Source organism: Cebidichthys violaceus, unplaced genomic scaffold, assembly GCF_023349555.1.
Source record: "Cebidichthys violaceus isolate CVI_PGR_0920_01 unplaced genomic scaffold, fCebVio1.0.p SCAF_43, whole genome shotgun sequence".
Lineage (NCBI taxonomy): Eukaryota > Metazoa > Chordata > Actinopteri > Perciformes > Stichaeidae > Cebidichthys > Cebidichthys violaceus.
In genome coordinates, this window is record NW_027176628.1 from 1009857 (window position 1) to 1030963 (window position 21107).

At 45.8% G+C, this 21107-nt stretch overlaps 1 protein-coding gene across 1 annotated transcript in view; it reads left to right on the top strand.

The window, feature by feature from the left end:
• LOC137886311 (serine/threonine-protein kinase BRSK2-like) overlaps positions 1–21107 on the top strand; it is a 93779-nt gene that overhangs the window by 31600 nt on the left and 41072 nt on the right. Inside the window, 1 exon segment of the mRNA XM_068728725.1 lies at positions 15325–15419. Within this exon segment, the coding sequence (XP_068584826.1) occupies positions 15325–15419 (95 nt within the window).

Here is a 21107-nt window from a genome sequence, read left to right on the forward strand (position 1 = left end):
GTTCTCGTCCGTTAAGTCTTCCACAAAATGTCTCTTGTCTCGTTCATTGAGACGATGAAAGAAATCATCGAGGCTGTAAAGAGGAGAAGAAGAGGGGGGGGGGGGGGGTTTCAGCTTTTGTCTCACAAAACAAAAGAGGGGGAGGGTAGAATGTGATGATGGAGAGGAAAGAGAGTCATTCAGCTCTGTGTTTGAACGTGTGATACGTCAAGAGAACGAGAGACAGAGAGACACAGAGAGAGAGAGAGAGAGAGAGAGAGAGAGAGAGAGACAGACAGAGAGAGAGAGAGAGTGAAGAGAAGCTACAAATAGTTTGAGTGTCTCTGAAGACATCATGGAGGAATCACCTCTCCACCTGCAGGCAGAAAGACAGTGTGTGTGTGTGTGTGTGTGTGTGTGTGTGTGTGTGTGTGTGTGTGTGTGTGTGTGCGTTCGCTGCTTTTTGATTTTCTCAATGCACTCTGAAATGTTGAAACACATTAAAGGAGGAGAAACACAGAGAGAGACTGGACTTAATGTATCTTCTCTAATACGAGACGAGAGAGAACCCATGGAGTTCAGCTGAGTGTTTACCCACAATTCATAGCAATGTGACGTTAAACACGGGGTTACCAGAGGAAGCGTGGAGGCTTAAACAAAGAGGACGACACACGTGAGCTCAGCCTGGAATATTAAATATACACTGAAACATTATCATTATATGAACATCTACACTACTACTAATAATAATAATCCCTTTTTTCTTCATGTTTAAAAACGTGTTCAGTTGTGATTCTGTTGATATCAAACAGAGGTCTGAACATCCTCCCGTCTCATCGCAGCACTTCCTCTCCGCTGGCGCTGGGCCAGAGGCTCGTTACTGATGCTGGCTCGTGTGTGTGTGTGTGTGTGTGTGTGTGTGTGTGTGTGTGTGTGTGTGTGTGCATGCTTAAGTGAGTGCTGTCATATCGATTGACACTCTGTAGAGCTCCGTTGCTGATGGTCTAGGTTTCAGCTGAACATGCTGTCGTGCTGTGTGTGTGTGTGTGTGTGTGTGTGTGTGTGTGTGTGTGTGTGTGTGTGTGTGTGTCTAATAGAGAGGGAGGGAGAGGAGGTGGTGTTGATAGTCAGTTCATTGTCATTGACTCACACACACACACACACACACACACACACACACACACACGGTAGCTGAATACTGGACTCTGAGCAGCTGTTGGACTGAGCAGGTCTGTGTGGCCTCAGGGAGCTGCAGAGTGACAACACACACTCTGCATCATCAGCCTCTGAGGTGTGTGTGTGTGTGTGTGTGTGTGTGTGTGTGTGTGTGTGTGTGTGTGTGTGTGTGTGTGTGTGTTGCTCTCTGACAGTCGTCTCCCGGCTGAAGATAACCGGCTGAACGTCAGACAGACGCTCACAGTCCGTCTGCTCTAAAGTGGAAATGCAAAAAAAAAATGCTCAGATCAACAATCAGAAGAATTAAAGAAGCTTGATTCAATAAAAACTGATTAAGTTTGAGGGAAAACCCGGTTGGGAACCAGTGGACTGAGCTGCTGTGAGGTGTTTTATTGAGTTTCCCGTTCGTGAATCAGAGTTACAGTGTGCATGTCTCAGGCTTTTATTGTGAAAGGTAAGAAGGAAGGAGTGGATGTGAGGGAGCTGGTACTTCTGGGTAAAAAGTGTGACCACTTCTTGACGGTTTTGGACCGATTTCTATCAAAGCTCGTTGTCAGAAATCGTCGTTCTGAGGAGCAGGCGAGCGGCTCGGCGCTTCCTTCAGATCCAATCTCACTTGTAACATATTTGGTTGATGTGGTCTGCTGTAATGTGACAGGAAGCTCTGTGGACTGAAGGATTATGGGAAGTAACCGTGTGACGTTATTTAACAGGTCTACAGATAGACTTTCATCGAGCACACGGTCTTCAGATATATTGATGACACAAACATTCGCCCCATCTTTAGGATGGAAGTACACCTCCTTCCCTCCATCCTTCCCCTCCTTCCCCCCTCGCGTGTCGCCTCGTCTCGCAGCCAATCAGAGCGCAGCGGCCGGCAGACAGGCAGTAGATCTGTATTTGGGTCAATGACAGCAGCATGCCGAGTCAGCGAAGTGAGCCACAAAGCTGACTAAAGGATGATGCTGGAGCTGACCCGCTCATGAGGCTAAACACACCCACAGACCGGGAGGATGGTGGGAGGACAGTGGGAGGAAAGGAGGAAGGAAAGTGGGAAGACAGTGGGAGGAAAGGAGGAAGGAAAGTCGGAAGACAGTGGGAGGAAAGGAGGAAGGAAAGTGGGAAGACAGTGGTAGGAAAGTGGGAGGAAAGGAAGAAGGGAAGTGGGAAGACAGTGGGAGGAAAGGAGGAAGGAAAGTGGGAGGAAAGTGGGAGGAAAGGAAGAAGGGAAGTGGGAAGACAGTGGGAGGAAAGGAGGAAGGAAAGTGGGAAGACAGTGGGAGGAAAGTGGGAGGAAAGGAAGAAGGGAAGTGGGAAGACAGTGGTAGGAAAGGAGGAAGGAAAGTGGGAAGACAGTGGGAGGAAAGTGGGAAGACAGTGGGAAGACAGTGGGAAGACAGTGGGAGGACAGTGGGAAGACAGTGGGAGGAAAGTGGGAGGAAAGGAAGAAGGGAAGTGGGAAGACAGTGGGAAGAAAGTGGGAAGAAAGTGGGAGGACAGTGGGAAGACAGTGAGAGGACAGTGGGAAGACAGTGGGAGGACAGTGGGAGGACAGTGGCAGCACAGTGGGCTTTCATCGTCATCTCTGACATTTACACATGTAGAATGGAGCTGAGAGAATGTTCCATGATTCATAGCAGTGTGTAAACCTGCAGTCTTCAGGTCGTCCTGTTTTAATAGAGAACTTCGCCACCTGCTGGTGTGGAGACGCGTTAGTTTTGCCTTCGCCAAATAAAAGTCTCAACGGTGCGTTCAAGTGCAACTTCCTGCGTCTTTCACCTCCGCTGGGTCTCTGACGTCGGTCTTCAACAGAAAGACAAGGACAGAAAGCAGATGTGAAGCCAACATCTGGTTTGAAATGACTCCTCTGCAGGATAATAATCAGTTTTCATGTTATATTATTCTCTAGTTATGAGTCGTTAACGGTAAACGATCAATGAGTCGACTGTTGATCTGGATTTAATCAGTTAAAACTGTTAAAACAAAGTTATGCGTGATGTGTATGATTGTCTGGTAGTGTATTTTGTATTATGATCTATATATATATATATATATCTATATCTATATCTAGAGCTAGATATATATATATATCGGGTAAACTCATGACGGTTTCTCCTTCGTTTTCACTGTTTTCTGCGCGTCGTTCTCGTGGTGGAACCACTGATGAGATGCAGGATGTGTCCCGGAGTGAAGCTCTCATTAACTCCAGCGGACCCCTCCAGAGACGCCTTCGTCATCATCCTCATCCTCATCATCATCCTCATCATCATCAGTGGAGGTGGAGGTCGCTCGTGTGTCGTAGCTTCATTAGTACATCGCTGCTTTTTTGGTGAGAGGCGTCAGAACTCATTAGCAGCCGAGGTCTGACAGGAGAGTCAGAGTCTGAGTCTGAGTCAGAGTCACGATGGAAATTAATTTACACAGGAAGTGTTGAGTTATGAGAGAGAGAGAGAGAGAGAGAGAGAGAGAGAGAGGGAGAGAGGGAGAGAGGGAGAGAGGGAGAGGGAGGAAGACGACAGACGAAGAGAGAGAGAAAGAGAGAGGGAGAGAGAGGGAGGGAGAGAGACAGATGAAGAGAGAGAGAGAGAGAGAGAGAGGAAGACAGACAGACAGACAGACAGAGAGAGGAAGAGAGACACAGAGAGACAAAGAGAGATAGAGAGAGAAAGAGGAAGAGAGGCTCTCTAGTTAAATCTTCTACTTGAGGCTCTAAAGTTTCCCTTCAGGGCAAATTATTCCACCAAAAAGTGTGTTCTATGTCAGCAGAGTGGATTTATCTTTATTTGGTTCAAATGTTCAGTTATGACTTCTCCTGTTTAGCATTGTTATGAAATGAACTCTTCTGGCCCCTGTGAGATGATGTCAGGGTTCAGGTCTCTGTGGATCATCTCTCTGAGTCTCTGTGATGAGTTCTGGACAGAGAACAACGGATTGGTTTAGTTTTAGTTGTTAATGTGACACCAGTGGAGACAGAGATCCCAGCGCCATGTTTTTAGGGTCGAGAACTGAGATGAGATGACAGAATACTCTCAGTATTGTCCGTTTTTTATCACTGACATTGCTCCGCCTTTTATCTTAAAACTCCGCCTTTGTTGCCCTAAAAATAATGGAAATAATTTAATTTCCCTAAAGATTCCCAGATTCCTCATTCTGCTAAGTTTCACTTCCCTGATGTTCATGGAAAGTTCTCATTCTGTTGAATTCAGGCATGTTGGTTTTATTAAAGTTATACATTGAATCAAACAGGTTCTGTGTTAAATCACTTAGATCGTTCTACATTAACACTCTTTCTGATAGACTCATTTCATGAATGTGTGTTTAAAACACGATTCATTCTTCAAATGTGGCACAAACGTCCATTTAGACTCAGATTTACACAGTAAATAATTCAAGAATGCTAATTATGACAATGTATCACAGACATCCAGCAGATAAATTGATGTTTTGGACAGACATGGATGTAAACTGACACAGATACTTCCAGTTAAAGCATGAACGTGAGAGGCCAGTGTTCGTGGGTTGTTGCAGCACAGAACTAGTGTCGAGGGTAGTTGAGATGCGATTGGCCGGCAGAGCGATGGAGCTGGAAGAAGGAAATAAATCACCGTCTGGATGGAGAGTTATTGACGCTCTAATGAAAACCAGAAATCAAACGTATGGGGAACGTCGAGGGAGGTTTGAAGGACTTAAATTGAAATCAGCGACTCATCAGCGCTGTTGAATTCAAAGTGGCGTCACGCTGAGCGGAGGACCGACGTGCGTCTACCTGCTTGTGGAGGGGAGGAGACAGGCGGCCATGTTGCCTCCTCCGTGTGACTCCTTCATCAGAAGAGTCTTGTTGTAGCTGGAGGCTCACACACGGTGAACTCCACCAGTCCTCAGCCAGCTCAGCCAGAGCTTCTCCTGCTACGCCGATGATACACCGTTATCGGTTTAGAAGGACCAAAAAACTTCAAATCAGCTCTTTAATATCAGAAACAATGCAAACAAAGTCGTGCTTCTTCACTCTATTGTTCTCTTCTAGGTGGCTGTAGTCAGTTACTGAAGGACAGGTTTTACTTTCCACCACATTTACATTCAAACTATGAGATAATGTGATATAAATGATGCTTTAAGTGTGTCATAAACCACACAACTGGTACAGAAACCGTCTCTAAAGATCTCTGTGACCAACTTCTCAGGAAAAGAAGTTGGTAGTTTATCAGACTGCAGAGTTCATTTTGAGTTAAATAATTTAGAAAAGGATAACATCGAAAAATCATCAGGTAACTAAACAAATGTTACAAAGATAGAACACAGCGACATCGCACAAAAACAAACACACAGCATTTTCTTGAAACCCCCTCCACCTGCTCCACACTTGGTACATTCCTCCTTAAAAAAAACAAAAAAACCTCTATGAAAGGAGACCACATGGTCCCAGTCTGGTTTGGCAGTTCTTGGGTCTAAAGGATCAGAGGGTGAACAGGTACAGACGAGAGGTAGAAGGAAAGCTTGTTAAATATTTATCTTGAGATGTCCAAAGTCTGAGTTTTTTTTTTAAAGGATTCCTATCACACAGTACTACAAACAGGACTAATACTACTAATAATACTACAGTCAACAGGCCTCAACCACGACTGTTTGGGTGTTTGGTGATATTTCGTGTTTTTCTACAGTCAACAAATCCCATGAAGACTCAAACCAACAGTGAGTGTTTCTACTAACTAGTACCCTGATCAGAGCTCCATTGAAACACATCAGTGTTGTTCCTTCATCACCATCACCATCATCATCATCATCATCACGCTGGAGTTTATTCTGACTCACTAGAGCACCACATGTGGATTCATCCGCCAACAAACTCACCACCTCCTGTTTGTTTGATAAAGCTACAGTTTTAATTGAGCCTTTTTAAAAAGTTGCTTTTACTAAAGTCTCAGACTTGGTTCTTATCTCATCGACAACACCAACCCATGTGAAAACAGGACTTTAACGTACTTTTATTTAGGTCCTGCGACAGTCAACAACGTCTGCTTCATTTAAAACAGTACATTTAAAAACGTACCAGGGCGTTTAGCTCGTTCACAGATACATGTGTTACGTTTCACCGTATCCTCATACAATGGTGATATAAAAGTTACTCCTCGTTGTTAAAGACGGCAACTTGAGTCGATGTCTTTTCAAAATATACTTCACTGTGAAGTCTAGTTTTCTGAATATTTGTTAGACAACAAAACCTCTTAATTAGGTTTAGGAAAAGATTCTGGTTTTGAATCTGTCTGTCAGATGAATCTACTGATGCACTAGCTCATAAATACAAGGCAGCTGGCTGAAATCCCTCCCAGTCCCAACTCTCCTTTGACTTTGAGCAAGGCACTCAACCCTCTCTGTGATTCTTCCCTCTTCAACATCCAGCAGATGAATCGTGTGATTTAGGTCGACTCGTCCTCGGCAGTGAAAGCACAAAGACGAGCAGGTTTCCCTGAGATCAGGTTGCGTCAGAGGACGGACGTCTTCGGCTTCAACGCCTCTCTCCTTATTGTCTCCTCCTCCTTTCGTCTCCTTTCATCATGTGGCTCCCTTTTCCTCGTTCACTTCTCTCATCCTACTCCGATTTGGATCTCCCCTCCTGCTCTCTCTTTCTCTTTCTCTCTCTCTCTCTCTCTCTCTGTGTGTCTCTCTCTCTCTCTCTCTCTCTCTCTGTCTCTCTCTCTCTCTCTCTCTCTCTCTCTCTCTCTCTCTCTCTCTCTCTCTCTCTCTCTCTCTCTCTCTCTCTCTCTCCTGTGGGTTAATTACTGTGTGATGCTGCTTCCTCCTGAATCCCGTTAGTTACATAAAAACTGAACTCATTAAAGTGAAGAGCTGGAAGTTTTTGCCATTTTTAAGATGTTTTTCCTCTGATAGCAGCGAGGCCATTAAACTGAGTCTCAGTCTCAGTCTTAGTCTTAGACTTCACAGATCTCCGTGTCTCTGCGGCGTCCTCTGATAAATACATGACATACATAAAGTCCTGGTCTCTGCTGGACGGGAGATGAAGAAAGAAGTTCAGGGAAAGCTAATATGATAGTTTATAGAGTAAATAGAGATATTTATATTTAAACTGTTATTTTGTGCTTTTACCAAAAGCATGGCGGTAGGGAACCCAGTCCTGTGAGAACGTCTGACGTCATTGAGATGTGTGGTGAATAGATGGTGTTTATGCTTCCAGTAAATCCATTTCCCAGGTTTTTGGGGTCCCTCTGAAGGGTCTCCAGACAATCAACAGAAATACATGAATCTGCCGTATAGATATGAATCCATCGGGTCTCCATGCAGACGTGAGCTACTGGTTGTCTCACAGTTAGTGGGACACGTGGGACGCTTCTGTCGATGTCCTCTCTTTGTGTTGACGTCTCTCTGCTGTAGTTTGTGTTCTGTTGTTGATTAGAGATCCTCCTCTCTCTCTCTCTCTCTCTCTCTCTCTCTCTCTCTCTCTCTCTCTCTCTCTCTCTCTCTCTCTCTAGAGGCCTGACCCGCTTCCTCTGCCTCCCTCGTCTCCCCCCCCCCCCCCCCCCTCTCTCTCTCCTCGCTGACGGAGGGGAAAAGAGAGGAGGAGCTGATCACCTCATTAACGGAGAGAAAAGGGGAGCTGGTTTTGTTGGAGAGGAGGGAATTCATGTTCAATGTATTCAATGGGATTGAGAAGGGGGGGGGGGGGGTGTTTGGGGGGTGATGGGGGGGTGGGGGGGTGGCGATGGGGGAGGGGGGGCTGACCTTGACACACATCCTCTTGTTCCACAGGATGAGCAGTGTGTGTTAACAGCAGCACAATGAAAGCTATTCAAACACACTCCACGGCAGTCGAACCCACAAAATGCAGACAGCCGATTGGCCGTCGGAGCCGAGCGTCTCCGTCATCTGTTGCCTGGTAGACTAACCGCTGGTCTCTTCTTCTCTGCTCTCTCTCTCCTCATGCTCGCTCCTGATTGGACGGCTGCTTCCTGCGCTGAAACTTGCTGACTTGAAAAACAGGTAAGAAAAAAACGTTATCATCATCATCGTCATCATCGTCATCATCGTCATCACCGTCAGGATGAGAGCATGTCTTCTTATGCTGACGAAGGCTGAACTGTGTTCTGTGTATCTTGTGTCCTGGGTGGTTCTGCTGTGTTCTGGGTTGTGTCGTTATCCTTTGAAGATGTTCTGAGTGTGACTCACTCCACGTCAGATGGATTGATGTGTCGATTATGAGACGATGTGTCGCTGGACACAGACCCCACTATGTCTCCTAAATATGTATGAGCGAGACACACACACACACACACACACACACACACACACATACTTTGTGGTGGTTTTGTCCCTTTTTTTATAACTTTGCATCTCTTTGAAGTGTCTATTTGTAGTTGTTTTGTGTCTCCTTGTAGTTCTTTTCTGTCTCCTTGTAGTTATTGTGTCTCCTTGTAGTTGTTTTGTGTCTCCTTGTAGTTGTTTTGTGTCTCCTTGTAGTTCTTGTGTCTCCTTGTAGTTCTTTTCTGTCTCCTTGTAGTTCTTTTGTGTCTCCTTGTTCTCTACATGTCTACATGTTGGGCCCTTGGGTCTGGACCCTGTATACACATCAGCTGGTGGTTTTCCACGGGTCTGTTTTTGATCACATCAGTCCAAACAGTACTTTTAAAGATGTACGTTTGTACATGTATTATTTATTGTTATTCTATTTTAATTCTTTGGTCCTGCTGATCTTTTTCTCTTTGCAGTCCTGGTACTAGATACTGACTCTACAGTTGTAAACAGCTGTTAACACAAATAGCTTTAGGAGGATTTGTGCTTTTAATAAATGTGAGAGTGAGTTGAAGGTTCAACTGAACCGTCCTCCTGCCTGTGTGAAGATTAATCATCTCTTTTATTCATGTATTGTTTCGCTGTGAAGCTGTTTCGCTATTTCGCTATTTTGTGAACCGATCGTTCATCTTTCGTTCCGACGGTTCAATCAGGAAACCTTCATGTCGGTCTGAGAGCCGAGGAGCTCCGGTTGTCCTCTGACATCGTCCGTGAGAAGATCAAACCGAGTCCTGTGAACCTGTTCGTGTAGAAACACAGAATCTGGTTCAACGTTCTCCGGCTGAACACCGCGGTGAAGTGAACCTCGTTGGGGTTTCCTTCGTGTTGACGTCTTAGATGTAAGAGGTCTTGAGGACTCCTGAGCGGCTGAAGAGGATCAGACCTCTTTGAGATCCTTTGATCAGCAGTTGTTCCTGGTTACAGTCAGACTGTATTTAACCGTCGCTGGTGAGGCGAGAAGAGAGGAGTGGAACTCAGAACGTGGTTCTATTTAAAGCTCCGTCAGCTGCTGGGTTCCTGTCTGCGTCCTCCTCTGCTTTCACACTAACTTCAAGTTGTGGTGAAGAGGAGGAACACCTTCCACTGCATCCACTCGGCTGCAGAGGCCTCTTGACTTCTGCCTCCACCGTCTGGTTTTCTCCACAGTGTGTGTGTGTGTGTGTGTGTGTGTGTGTGTGTGTGTGTGTGTGTGTGTGTGTGTGTGTGTGTGGGAGGTTCACTGTGGCCCTGCAGGTCCAGGAGCCCTGAGCGCCGCATGATTAAAAAAAGACTTCTCTGTGCCAAAACTCAGTGAGCCGACGAAGAGGAGGAGGAGAGTTCTCTCCCGGCGTGTGACGCTGTTTGGACTCCACTCAGTTAGTTGATGGAACATCATCATGCTTCTGTTTAGTATTTGTATCCTTTATTGAACCATTGAGATGCAATGCCTCTACTTTATCAGTAACACAAATATTGTGCGAACCCTCTCCGACAGATTCTAACTTCCACATTTCTATGAGGAGTTTAGGAGTGGAAATAGGAAAGGAGAGACTCAGTGCTGTGGAAACGTTCATCTCTCATGAGGTCTACCTCAAAACACGATGAAGCGTTTCATTTCTCCTCCCTCTTTGTTCTTCCACCATTTCCTCCTCTTTTTCAGAAACTCTTTAAAGTCCTCCTCTTCTCCTCCTGACGAGCTCCTTTCTTAATCAATCAACGGGAGTTTCTTAGAAAGCGCCGTAGTTATAATAATTGTCTTAATGAGCGCTACCATCTTTATGAATATGTCCCCAGATGTACTTTAATAAAAAGTAAACTGACACTTACAAGCTTTTTCCAGAGCTTTCATCCAGGTCTTCCTCACTGCATGTTATCAAGTTATCTATTGTTTATTTTGTGTAATTTCGGGTTACTTCTCGACAGGGATGGTATCATTAGACTTTATCAATACTAGTGCTCTCATCGGTTCATTTTGATTATTTTGTCTTAAAAAAATAAATTTACTTAAGAAAAGAATCGACTGTTCTTCATGATTCTTGTACTTTAGAATTCACTTGGACTCATTCGGTTCATTCTGGATCATGTCATCAGCTCGTCTCTCATCACCTCGTTTGACTCTCAACCCGTCTGAGGTCATGTGTGAATGGTTTGTTTTAAACGCTTGAGGAGTGATCGGAAGCAGAGCCGACACGGAGAACGCCGTGTGTCACGCGGAGGTGTGAGGAAGAGTGTGAGCGACGAAGGTCACCAAACAACAGCTGACCCGTCGCCGTTAATCAACCGTCGACTAGCTGCGCTCTCTTCAGGCTCCGCTCCTCTGAGAGGAAACACTGACGTTCACCGTCCGTCTCTGTGTGTTGTGATGTGTTTCATAAAGAAGACAGCGGTCAGTCTTTAAAGTGTTAAAGCTGCATTCTCTCTAGTGTCCACCAGGGGGCGACTCCTCTGGTTGTATAGAAGTCTAGTCTAAAATGACTCTACTTCTCTCTTGATTTATTCCCTCAGTAAACATTGTAAACATGAGTTTATGGTCTCAATCTCTAGTTTACAGTCTTCTTCAATACAACATGATGTTCATTTAGTACATTATGCTCCATTTAGAGTCAAACAGACCATAAAGAGGGGATGCTTTAGGGGCGGGGCTACACGGTGATTGACAGTACTGGGGGTTGTCCGTACTTAGCTCCACCTTCTCGTGTCTCTTCTGGTTGCAAAAAAAACCCAAGATGGCGACTGCCTAAATGCCGAACTCGAGGCTTCAAAACATCCGTCCACGATGACTACGTCCACTTCTTATACAGACTGTGAATGCTACGCTAAGTCAACAGAGGACTCTTTTACAGTACGTCCCTCCAAGGACTACAACTGTCCACCGTCAACCCAGACTTCAGTTACATTAAAGTTCGTTAAAACCTTTAAAAAAATCCAGAAAGTTCTTCTGCCCATAACTCAAAAACCTTTCTAACTTGGTTACTAAGTTACAGCTATTCCAAACAAACATGGTGGACATCTGTTCCTGTGGAATCTGTGTTTTGCCTCAACACAATGTTTTCATCAGGCAGATGCATGAGTATTAACGTTAACATTGAACCTCTTTGGAACAGAGAGAAGCTTTGATCAGCAGGTTCAAAGATGGACGGTGGAGCAGTAGTTCTGCCTTTCAGATGTAAGATAACAGACAGATCTCAGAACATCTACGGCATTCATTTAATTAGAAAAAGAGAGTTTATTCTGCCATTAATGTCATTAACCTATTAGAACCTCCCAGCTGCTGCTGTTCATCCATTAACCCTGAGCCTCTTCGTTATCAGCTGGTGTGTCGCTTCCTGTTTGTTTAAACTCGGAGAGAACACAAAGCCTCTGCTTAATGACTCCAATGAGGCGTTTATTAGACCTTGTTTTTACGTAAATGATATTGACGCTGGATGATTTAGGTTTTACAGCATTGTTCTGTAAATGATTTTAGGAACATTTGAAACAATACAAGTATTAAAAAGCCACAGAATCTTCTTCCATATTCAGAACATATTGTGTTCACAGTCTTTGACTTCAGTTAAACGTTTATTGTGAAAGGCACCGAGAGGTTTTGAGGAGGACCAGAACTCTGCAGAGTTCAGAAGTCCTGCAGCTTATCGATCCGGTTCAGCAGAGAGGAGCGAGCCGATTGAGGGGAGAGAAATCGATGAACCTGAGCTGTTCAGTCTGTTTCCACCGGTCGCACATTTTATTTAATTTGCTTTGTGTTTCTATTTCTTACCCTCCTGTGGCTCGGAGCAGTCAGACGGTGCGCTCGTTGTTTTATCAGCTGCTGGTTTTTATTTCTTTTGTTCAGCAGAATCACTGCTGATTCTAACCACCCGGTCGGTCCTGGTACCGATTCAGAACTACTGTGTTCTGCTGCTCCTTCATGGTGAATGTTGACTCTGATATATGAAAGTTATGAAGAGTGTAATTAATACATTTAATAAGTCATTAATCAGGAAACACTGATGAATGAAGTGATACAGGGAGTATAAATGAGACGTGAGGATTGACAACTTTTCCTTTTTACTTTTCATGGAAGACATTTTATTTCAAGCATTGGTTGATTAATACAAAGCAGATAATAAAAGTAATTGTAGCAGCTCTAGTTGCTTCCCGTCACTGTTTCTGACTTCTGCCTAAAAGGATGTTTCGTTACCTGACGACCAGTAAACGTCAATGTAAAAACATTCCTTCTAATTTCACGCATTGTTTCATTAAAGGAACCCGACCTCGCAACACAGTACATGAAGTACACGCATACATATTAAAAGTCGGATTTTTTTATCTACAGTCACGTTCAGGTGGTCATTTTTCATTTTTGCTCATAATCAAATTTATTTGTATTTAGTTTTTGGGAACACAGATACATCCCTCCACACAGGAACATCGGCCTCCTCTGCCTCTGGACTCATTGACCCACCTGAAGAACAATAGTCTTTAACGGGTTTTATGTTGAGTTTTACTTTGTGACCGTTGCAGCGGGCTAACTTCCACATAAACTAACCGACTTACGGCAAAGTCTCAGACTCCGTGAGGTTTTTGAAATAGAAACTAAATAGATCAGTGGAGTAGAAACGTTACGAAGAGCAGAGTTAATAATTAAAATACAACAACTTAACGTTTCATCCACACAGCGTAGGAAAGAACATTGCTATCAACAGATGAGTGACAACTTTGTTTTCTGTAGTCCGGTGTAGCATTAAAGTGTGGTGGAACTAACAAGCTAGCTAGCTAGCTAACTGACAGCTGGCTAGTTATCTAGCTAGCTAACTTAATCATGCTTTAATGCTACACAGACTACCGAAAATAAACGGCGGTCCTCCTAACTCCCCCCGCTCCAGAGAAAGACAAGCTAGCTAGCTAGCTAGCTAACCAGCCACCCGTCTCTTTGAGCTTTGTCAAATTACCACCAATTCTATTTCTATGGTTCAGCCTCTAGAAATAGACTCTTAACACCCAGTATTCTCTATAAACCTTTTGTCTTTCTTCATTTCCTGCTATGAACTTTCTGTTTCTGCGTTTGTGGGTTTCCTCTGAGGATGATCCGCTCACTCCACCCTTCGTCACACCTCTACCGTCCCTCTCATAACCGGTGGAGGTGGACGTGTGTGAGCCTCAAACACACGGAGAAGTCTTTACGGTGGCTTCTTTTCCCCGTGTTCGCGGTGAGCAGTCGTAGTCGCCCTCGAGCTGCTCTGACAACAAGATCAATGAGACCCAATGAATGTCGCCCAGGATGCTATTTGGGGTCCTAACTGGAGACATGAAAGAGCCCCCAGGCTGCCATATCGGCCCAAACACCCCCCCCCCCCCCCCCCCCCCCCCCCGCTGGATCTCCTTGTTCCCCAGCGAGACCCCCGCAGGGAAATCACCTTTCCAAATAGCGAGACGCTCATCTCCTGTGAAATATACCTATATAAATATATATATGCAGCGCCGGGTAATGAAGAGGTGCATATGCGCAGTGGCATTTCCACACTCTACGGTGAGCAGACCTTCAGTACAAAGCAGAAACCTTCTCCCGTGGTGTCGGAGCTTTGATGGAGACGGATGGAGCCGTCGTGGCCGTAATAAGATAAAAGTACTGCGCGGTGACATTTCCTGTTGTGCGGCGCGAGAGTCGCGTCGGGTGATTCCTCACAAGGACGTGATGAAAAAGACCCTCTGGAGGTCTGGAGAGAGCGAGGCGATTGCATTTTCATCCGCGCGGTTTATGTTCTGTAAACTGACAAATAACGTCCGGATGGAAGCGTTACAGATACATGTGTAGCATCAACAGTCCGTGCTTCAACGCGATGAGAGCTACAGAAAGACGTCTGTTGTCTTTGTGGTTTTAAGTCTGTCTATTCATGGTCGCTGTCGGTGTTTTGTGTCTTTACATCCTGTTAAATATTGCTCTAACCAGTGGCTCTACAGACGAGACGATTACTACGATTTCGTGCACGAAAATCTCCCTAAATCCGATAAAGACAGTATTTGCACTGAGCTCCTTACGAGGCATGAAAAATTTATATTCCACTAATTTCCCTTCACATTCAGCCGTGCGGACTCCCGATTCAACATTCAAGAGATGTATCATCTTCCATAAGTAGTTTCTTATTGTTTGGCAACGCATCTCTCCTCCAGCTTCGCGGGTTTGTGTTCAGACAGAAAGCTGAGAGTAAACAGGGAGGTCTGCTTCCCTTCACCACATCCTGCCTCCGTGAGATCGTCTCTCCTGCCTCTCATCACAACTGAACACAGATCTAAGCTCAACATTGAGCACGAGTTCAGAGATCAAGTCTGCAACCCCGTTTTAAAGATACGCAGTGTAAAACTCTAAATATTAGTTGTTTTTTGCACAGATAGAACTTTATCTGCATTGTTCTAACAGAGTGACTGAACATTGTGTTTGTTTTTGTCTGATGGAGCAATCTGGTTTACTTGAAAGTGATTTTCTTCATTCTATTATTTGAAAAAGCACAGATGGAGGAGTCACAAAATGTTGTTATTTCGATATTGGACCATTGTGTTACCGTTGTGTTACCGTTGTGTTGGGGCGGTGGGGCTTGACAGAAACAGTTTGAGAACCGCTGCGTTAAGGTCTAAGTGATTATAGTGTAATATAAATCTAAACCAGGAAGAGTTTGATTGTGTGAAACAATCGGTTGATGTGGTTGAAAGCTCAGGAAAAGACCTTTTGAGTTTATAATCATTGATTCAAAGGCCAGTAATGAACCTGACTGGCTGCAGATTCTTCCAGCTTCATTCGTGTTTCACCTTCAACAGTGTGGATTGGCTTCAGCTCCTGGATCTTCTGGCTGGAGCTCAGTGTCTCTGTGTTCTCTGATCGGTGACGTGTTTCTCTGACTCTCTGTGTTTCAGGTCTGGTGAAGTTGGGCATCCACTGTGTCACGTGTCAGAAAGTCGCCATAAAGATTGTCAACAGAGAAAAGCTCAGCGAGTCTGTTCTAATGAAGGTAAGACGTGTGTGTGTGTGTGTGTGTGTGTGTGTGTGTGTGTGTGTGTGTGTGTGTGTGTGTGCTGTACTATAGTACAACACTGTACAGCACAATAAAACACAGTACTGTCTAAACAGTCTCAGTCGTTTCCTAAAATAGCTGCACACCTTTAAACCAAACAAACAAAGAGGAAACAGAGCGTTTGTTTTGGGGACTATTTTTAGCGGCGGATGAATCCACGTTTGTTCGTGGACAGAATCATGTTTCATCCTTCAGAATCACACAACAAGAGCAGGAAATAGCCCAGAATGCAGTGCAGGTAACCAGCGTGAGTGTGTAGCTGTGTGCATGAAGCTGAGGTCACAGTTTAAATAAAACACACACACACACACACACACACACACACACACACACGTTGTCATATCATCACTTTTCACCTCCGTCAGATAATAATGGGTCTGTTGTGTCTCTGAGAGGAGAAGAAGGAGACGAAGAGGAGGCAGGACGCTCCTCTTCGTCTCCTCCTCGGTTCCTATCGGAGCTCCGTCTGCTGACGTCGGCGTGTTCCATGCCAGCCGAACCCTCCTCTGTCTGTCTGGTGTGTGTGTGTGTGTGTGTGTGTGTGTGTGTGTGTGTGTGTGTGTGTGGGGGGGGGGGGGGGGGGTTCCCTCTAATCTCTCGCGCCCTCGGTCTTTATTTTTAGAAGATGCCAAGGCCCCCGTTGTCATGGCAACAGGCAGCGACTGGCTGGAGTTGAGCTCTCAAACAATGAAGTCTCCGCCTCCTGCAGATATAATGAATAACCCCCCCCCCCCACACACACACAAACACACAGCAGAAGAGGGGATGTGGAGGAGTTGCATGTTTAAAACATGACGTACCCCCCCCCCCCCCCCTTGCTTTCAGTTGGCGTTTTGAAGAGACCCCATTTTGTTTGACATTTGCAGAGAGCTGCAGGTTAACTTTCTCCTTTAATCCCAAACTCTGTTCACAACCACACATCTACGTTCCCCTTGTTACTCGTGGAACCTTTTAAAAGAACAAATCCTGAAAACATTTCCATATAAATACACATTTCTTGGTGGTCTGCATATGAATGAAGAGTCGTTCAGGTCCCCGGTTGACTCAACACAACATTGATTTGACGAGGGATCCTTCAGTGACGATGGCCTCCCAGTGATACTTAGATGCGAAATAGATTCTAAGAAGAAATGCTGTAAACGGAACAAGGAAACTCACAGCGTTATTGAAAATATTAACCTTAACGCTACTAATTGAGCCCAAAGCCGTTAAATTCACGTGTATACCTATATATATATATATATATATATATATATATATATATATATATATATATATATATATATATATATATATATATATCTCCAAAACGCAAATTTGTCGGCCATGTTTGCTCTCCGTCGTCCTCTCGTCTCTCGCGTGTTAACATCGTTCTCTTATTCATGTCTCCAACACACACGTCATGTGCTAATGTACACACATTTATGCAAACACGCTATAGTGCGTCCGACCTTGTGTCTACAAGCTTCACACTGTGTGTGTGTGTGTGTGTGTGTGTGTGTGTGTGTGTGTGTGTGTGTGTGTGTGTGTGTGTGTGTGTGTGTGAGAGACTCCTGGTGAGATGAGCAGTCTGACATTTACATCAGTACCTCAGAGATCAACACCTTGCAGCTGACCGCAGCATCACCCACATGTCAAACCTGGCATTTACAACAGAGCCTCATTAGAGGAGCCTGAGCTGCTAGCGTTAGCTGCTAGCGTTAGCCGCTAACAGACGGGACTCATTCAAGTACGGTGCATTTCTATCACCAACGCGTTCTCACTCAGAACTCGTCAAACACGTCACCTGGTCAGGGTCTACGCTCTAAACTACGACGCTCTACCTTCTCTAGAGACAAAGCTCATTACACGCTTAGTGTCCTTTCAAAATAAACTCCCATGAAAAATAAATAATAAAAAGTGTGTGTGTGTGTGTGTGTGTGTGTGTGTGTGTGTGTGTGAGAGACTCCTGGTGAGATGAGCAGTCTGACATTTACATCAGTACCTCAGAGATCAACACCTTGCAGCTGACCGCAGCATCACCCACATGTCAAACCTGGCATTTACAACAGAGCCTCATTAGAGGAGCCTGAGCTGCTAGCGTTAGCTGCTAGCGTTAGCCGCTAACAGACGGGACTCATTCAAGTACGGTGCATTTCTATCACCAACGCGTTCTCACTCAGAACTCGTCAAACACGTCACCTGGTCAGGGTCTACGCTCTAAACTACGACGCTCTACCTTCTCTAGAGACAAAGCTCATTACACGCTTAGTGTCCTTTCAAAATAAACTCCCATGAAAAATAAATAATAAAAAGTGTGTGTGTGTGTGTGTGTGTGTGTGTGTGTGTGTGTGTGTGTGTGTGTGTGTGTGTGTGTGTGTGAGTGTGAGTAAATCGTTTTCCAGTTGAAGTGCAGCAGATTGTGTTGAGCTCCTCAGAGGTCGAAGCTGAACCTCTGATGCCTGACCGGACTCATTTCATCTCCTCAACGAGTCGCTGCTCGTGTTAATGTTGTCAATAAAGACTTAACTGTGTGTGTGTGTGTGTGTGTGTGTGTGTGTGTGTGTGTGTGTGTGTGTGTGTGTGTGTGTGTGTGAGATCAGGCCTTCATTTCTGGTATCAAGAGCAGCTTGTTCATCAATCTAATCGCTGTACGATGTTCAGCATCATTTCAGGGTAAAATCATAATTAATCATCATATTTATTCTGAGTTTGAATGACTTTATGATTAAATTCTGAAGTAGAAAAGCTAAATCATTTTTTTTAAAGGCTTTTAAATGTTACATTTATTAAAGCATCTATAATATTGTTTTTCACTTTGAACATTTACAGTTTTGAATTTTGTGATGATGAATTTGAAGTCAAGGAGCTCTGATTGGTTCAAACTAAAGGTTTGATTGTATGATTATTTAGTAGTTACTAGTGCTTTACTTGTCCGTACGACGTCACTACCATACGTACGACGTTGTACGTTAGTGATGTCGTACGGTAGTGACGTCACTACCGTACGTCACTACCGTACGTACGACGTCACTACCGTACGTCACTACCGTACGTACGACGTCACTACCGTACGACGTCACTACCGTACGACGTCACTACCGTACGTACGTCACTACCGTACGTACGACGTCACTACCGTACAACGTACGACGTCACTACCGTACGTACGTCACTACCGTACGTCACTACCGTACGTCACTACCGTACGTACGACGTCACTACCGTACGACGTCACTACCGTACGTACGTCACTACCGTACGTACGACGTCACTACCGTACGACGTACGACGTCACTACCGTACGTACGTCACTACCGTACGTCACTACCGTACGTCACTACCGTACGTCACTACCCTACGTACGATGTCACTACCGTACGTCACAATCGTACGTCACTACCGTACGTCACTACCGTACGTCACTACCGTACGTCACTACCGTACGTACGACGTCACTACCGTACGTCACGACCGTACGTCACGACCGTACGTCACAACCGTACGTCACGACCGTACGTCACGACCGTACGTCACTACCGTACGACGTCACTAACGTACGTCACGACCGTACGTCACAACCGTACGTCACGACCGTACGTCACGACCGTACGTCACAACCGTACGTCACGACCGTACGTCACTACCGTACGACGTCACTAACGTACGTCACTACCGTACGTCACGACCGTACGTACGACGTCACTACCGTACGTCATGACCGTACGTCACAACCGTACGACGTCACTAACGTACGTCACTACCGTACGTCACGACCGTACGTACGACGTCACGACCGTACGTCACGACCGTACGTCACAACCGTACGTCACGACCGTACGTCACTACCGTACGACGTCACTACCGTACGACGTCACTACCGTACGTCACGACCGCACGTCACAACCGTACGTCACTACCGTACGTACGACGTCACTACCATACGTCACGACCGTACGTCACGACCGTACGTCACGACCGTACGTCACGACCGTACGTCACGACCGTACGTCACTACCGTACGACGTCACTAACGTACGTCACGACCGTACGTCACGACCGTACGTCACGACCGTACGTCACTACCGTACGACGTCACTACCGTACGACGTCACTAACGTACGTCACGACCGTACGTCACGACCGTACGTCACTACCGTACAACGTCACTACCGTACGACGTCACTACCGTACGTCACTACCGTACGTCACGACCGTACGTCACAACCGTACGTCACAACCGTACGTCACTACCGTACGTCACTACCGTACGTACGACGTCACTACCGTACGTCACGACCGTACGTCACGACCGTACGTCACAACCGTACGTCACGACCGTACGTCACTACCGTACGACGTCACTAACGTACGTCACGACCGTACGTCACGACCGTACGTCACGACCGTACGTCACGACCGTACGTCACTACCGTACGACGTCACTACCGTACGACGTCACTAACGTACGTCACGACCGTACGTCACGACCGTACGTCACTACCGTACAACGTCACTACCGTACGACGTCACTACCGTACGTCACGACCGTACGTCACGACCGTACGTCACAACCGTACGTCACTACCGTACGTCACTACCGTACGTACGACGTCACTACCGTACGTCACGACCGTACGTCACGACCGTACGTCACGACCGTACGTCACAACCGTACGTCACGACCGTACGTCACTACCGTACGACGTCACTAACGTACGTCACGACCGTACGTCACGACCGTACGTACGACATCACTACCGTACGACATCACTACCGTACGACATCACGAACGTACGTCACGACCGTACGTCACTACCGTACGTACGACATCACTACCGTACGACATCACTACCGTACGACATCACTACCGTACGACGTCACTAACGTACGTCACGACCGTACGTACGACATCACTACCGTTACCTGACGGCTGCTCCACTAACAGACTGGTGTTCTGCTCGTTGTTCACATGTTGTGATGAACTCACTTGTGAGGGTTTTATTGTGTTTGAGACGACCAGAGTTCTACAACGTTTTCTTCTCTCTGATCACGATGTGTCTCACGCTGTACTGAGAGGAGACAAAGAGACAAAAAGAGAGAGAGAGAGACAAAGAGAGAGAGACAGAGAGAGAGAGAGAGAGAGAGACAAAGAGACAGAGAGAGAGAGAGAGAGAGAGAGAGAGAGAGAGGACGTTTGAGACGAGGACGTCTCACTGTTTAACTAAGAACGTACCAATAGCAGAACCAGTAACTCTGGACCGCATCGATACTCCGGGTTTTTAGTCCTGTAGAACCAGGTTGCAGGGGGCTTCCCTCGTGGGGGGACAGAAGAGAAACTGTCACCATGCTCCTGGTCTCTCTGGTGTCTTTGTACATCCTGGACCTTCAGCTCCTCCTCGTCGACATTCTGGACCTCCTCACCATGCGGTTCCCCCTGAGTGACAGAGTGGCGACGGAGCTGATGACAGACGAGTGAAAGGATTCTGATTGCGATCCACCGCAGAAGAGAGCGTCTGACCTCCCGATGATTCACCGCTGACCTTAATCTGTCGTCACATCAGCCGTTCCTCCGCCGAGGAGCTCTTCACTTTGGTTACTTTGTCTGCTTGTCAGCAGGATTATGGGAAAAAAACCACAGGCCTG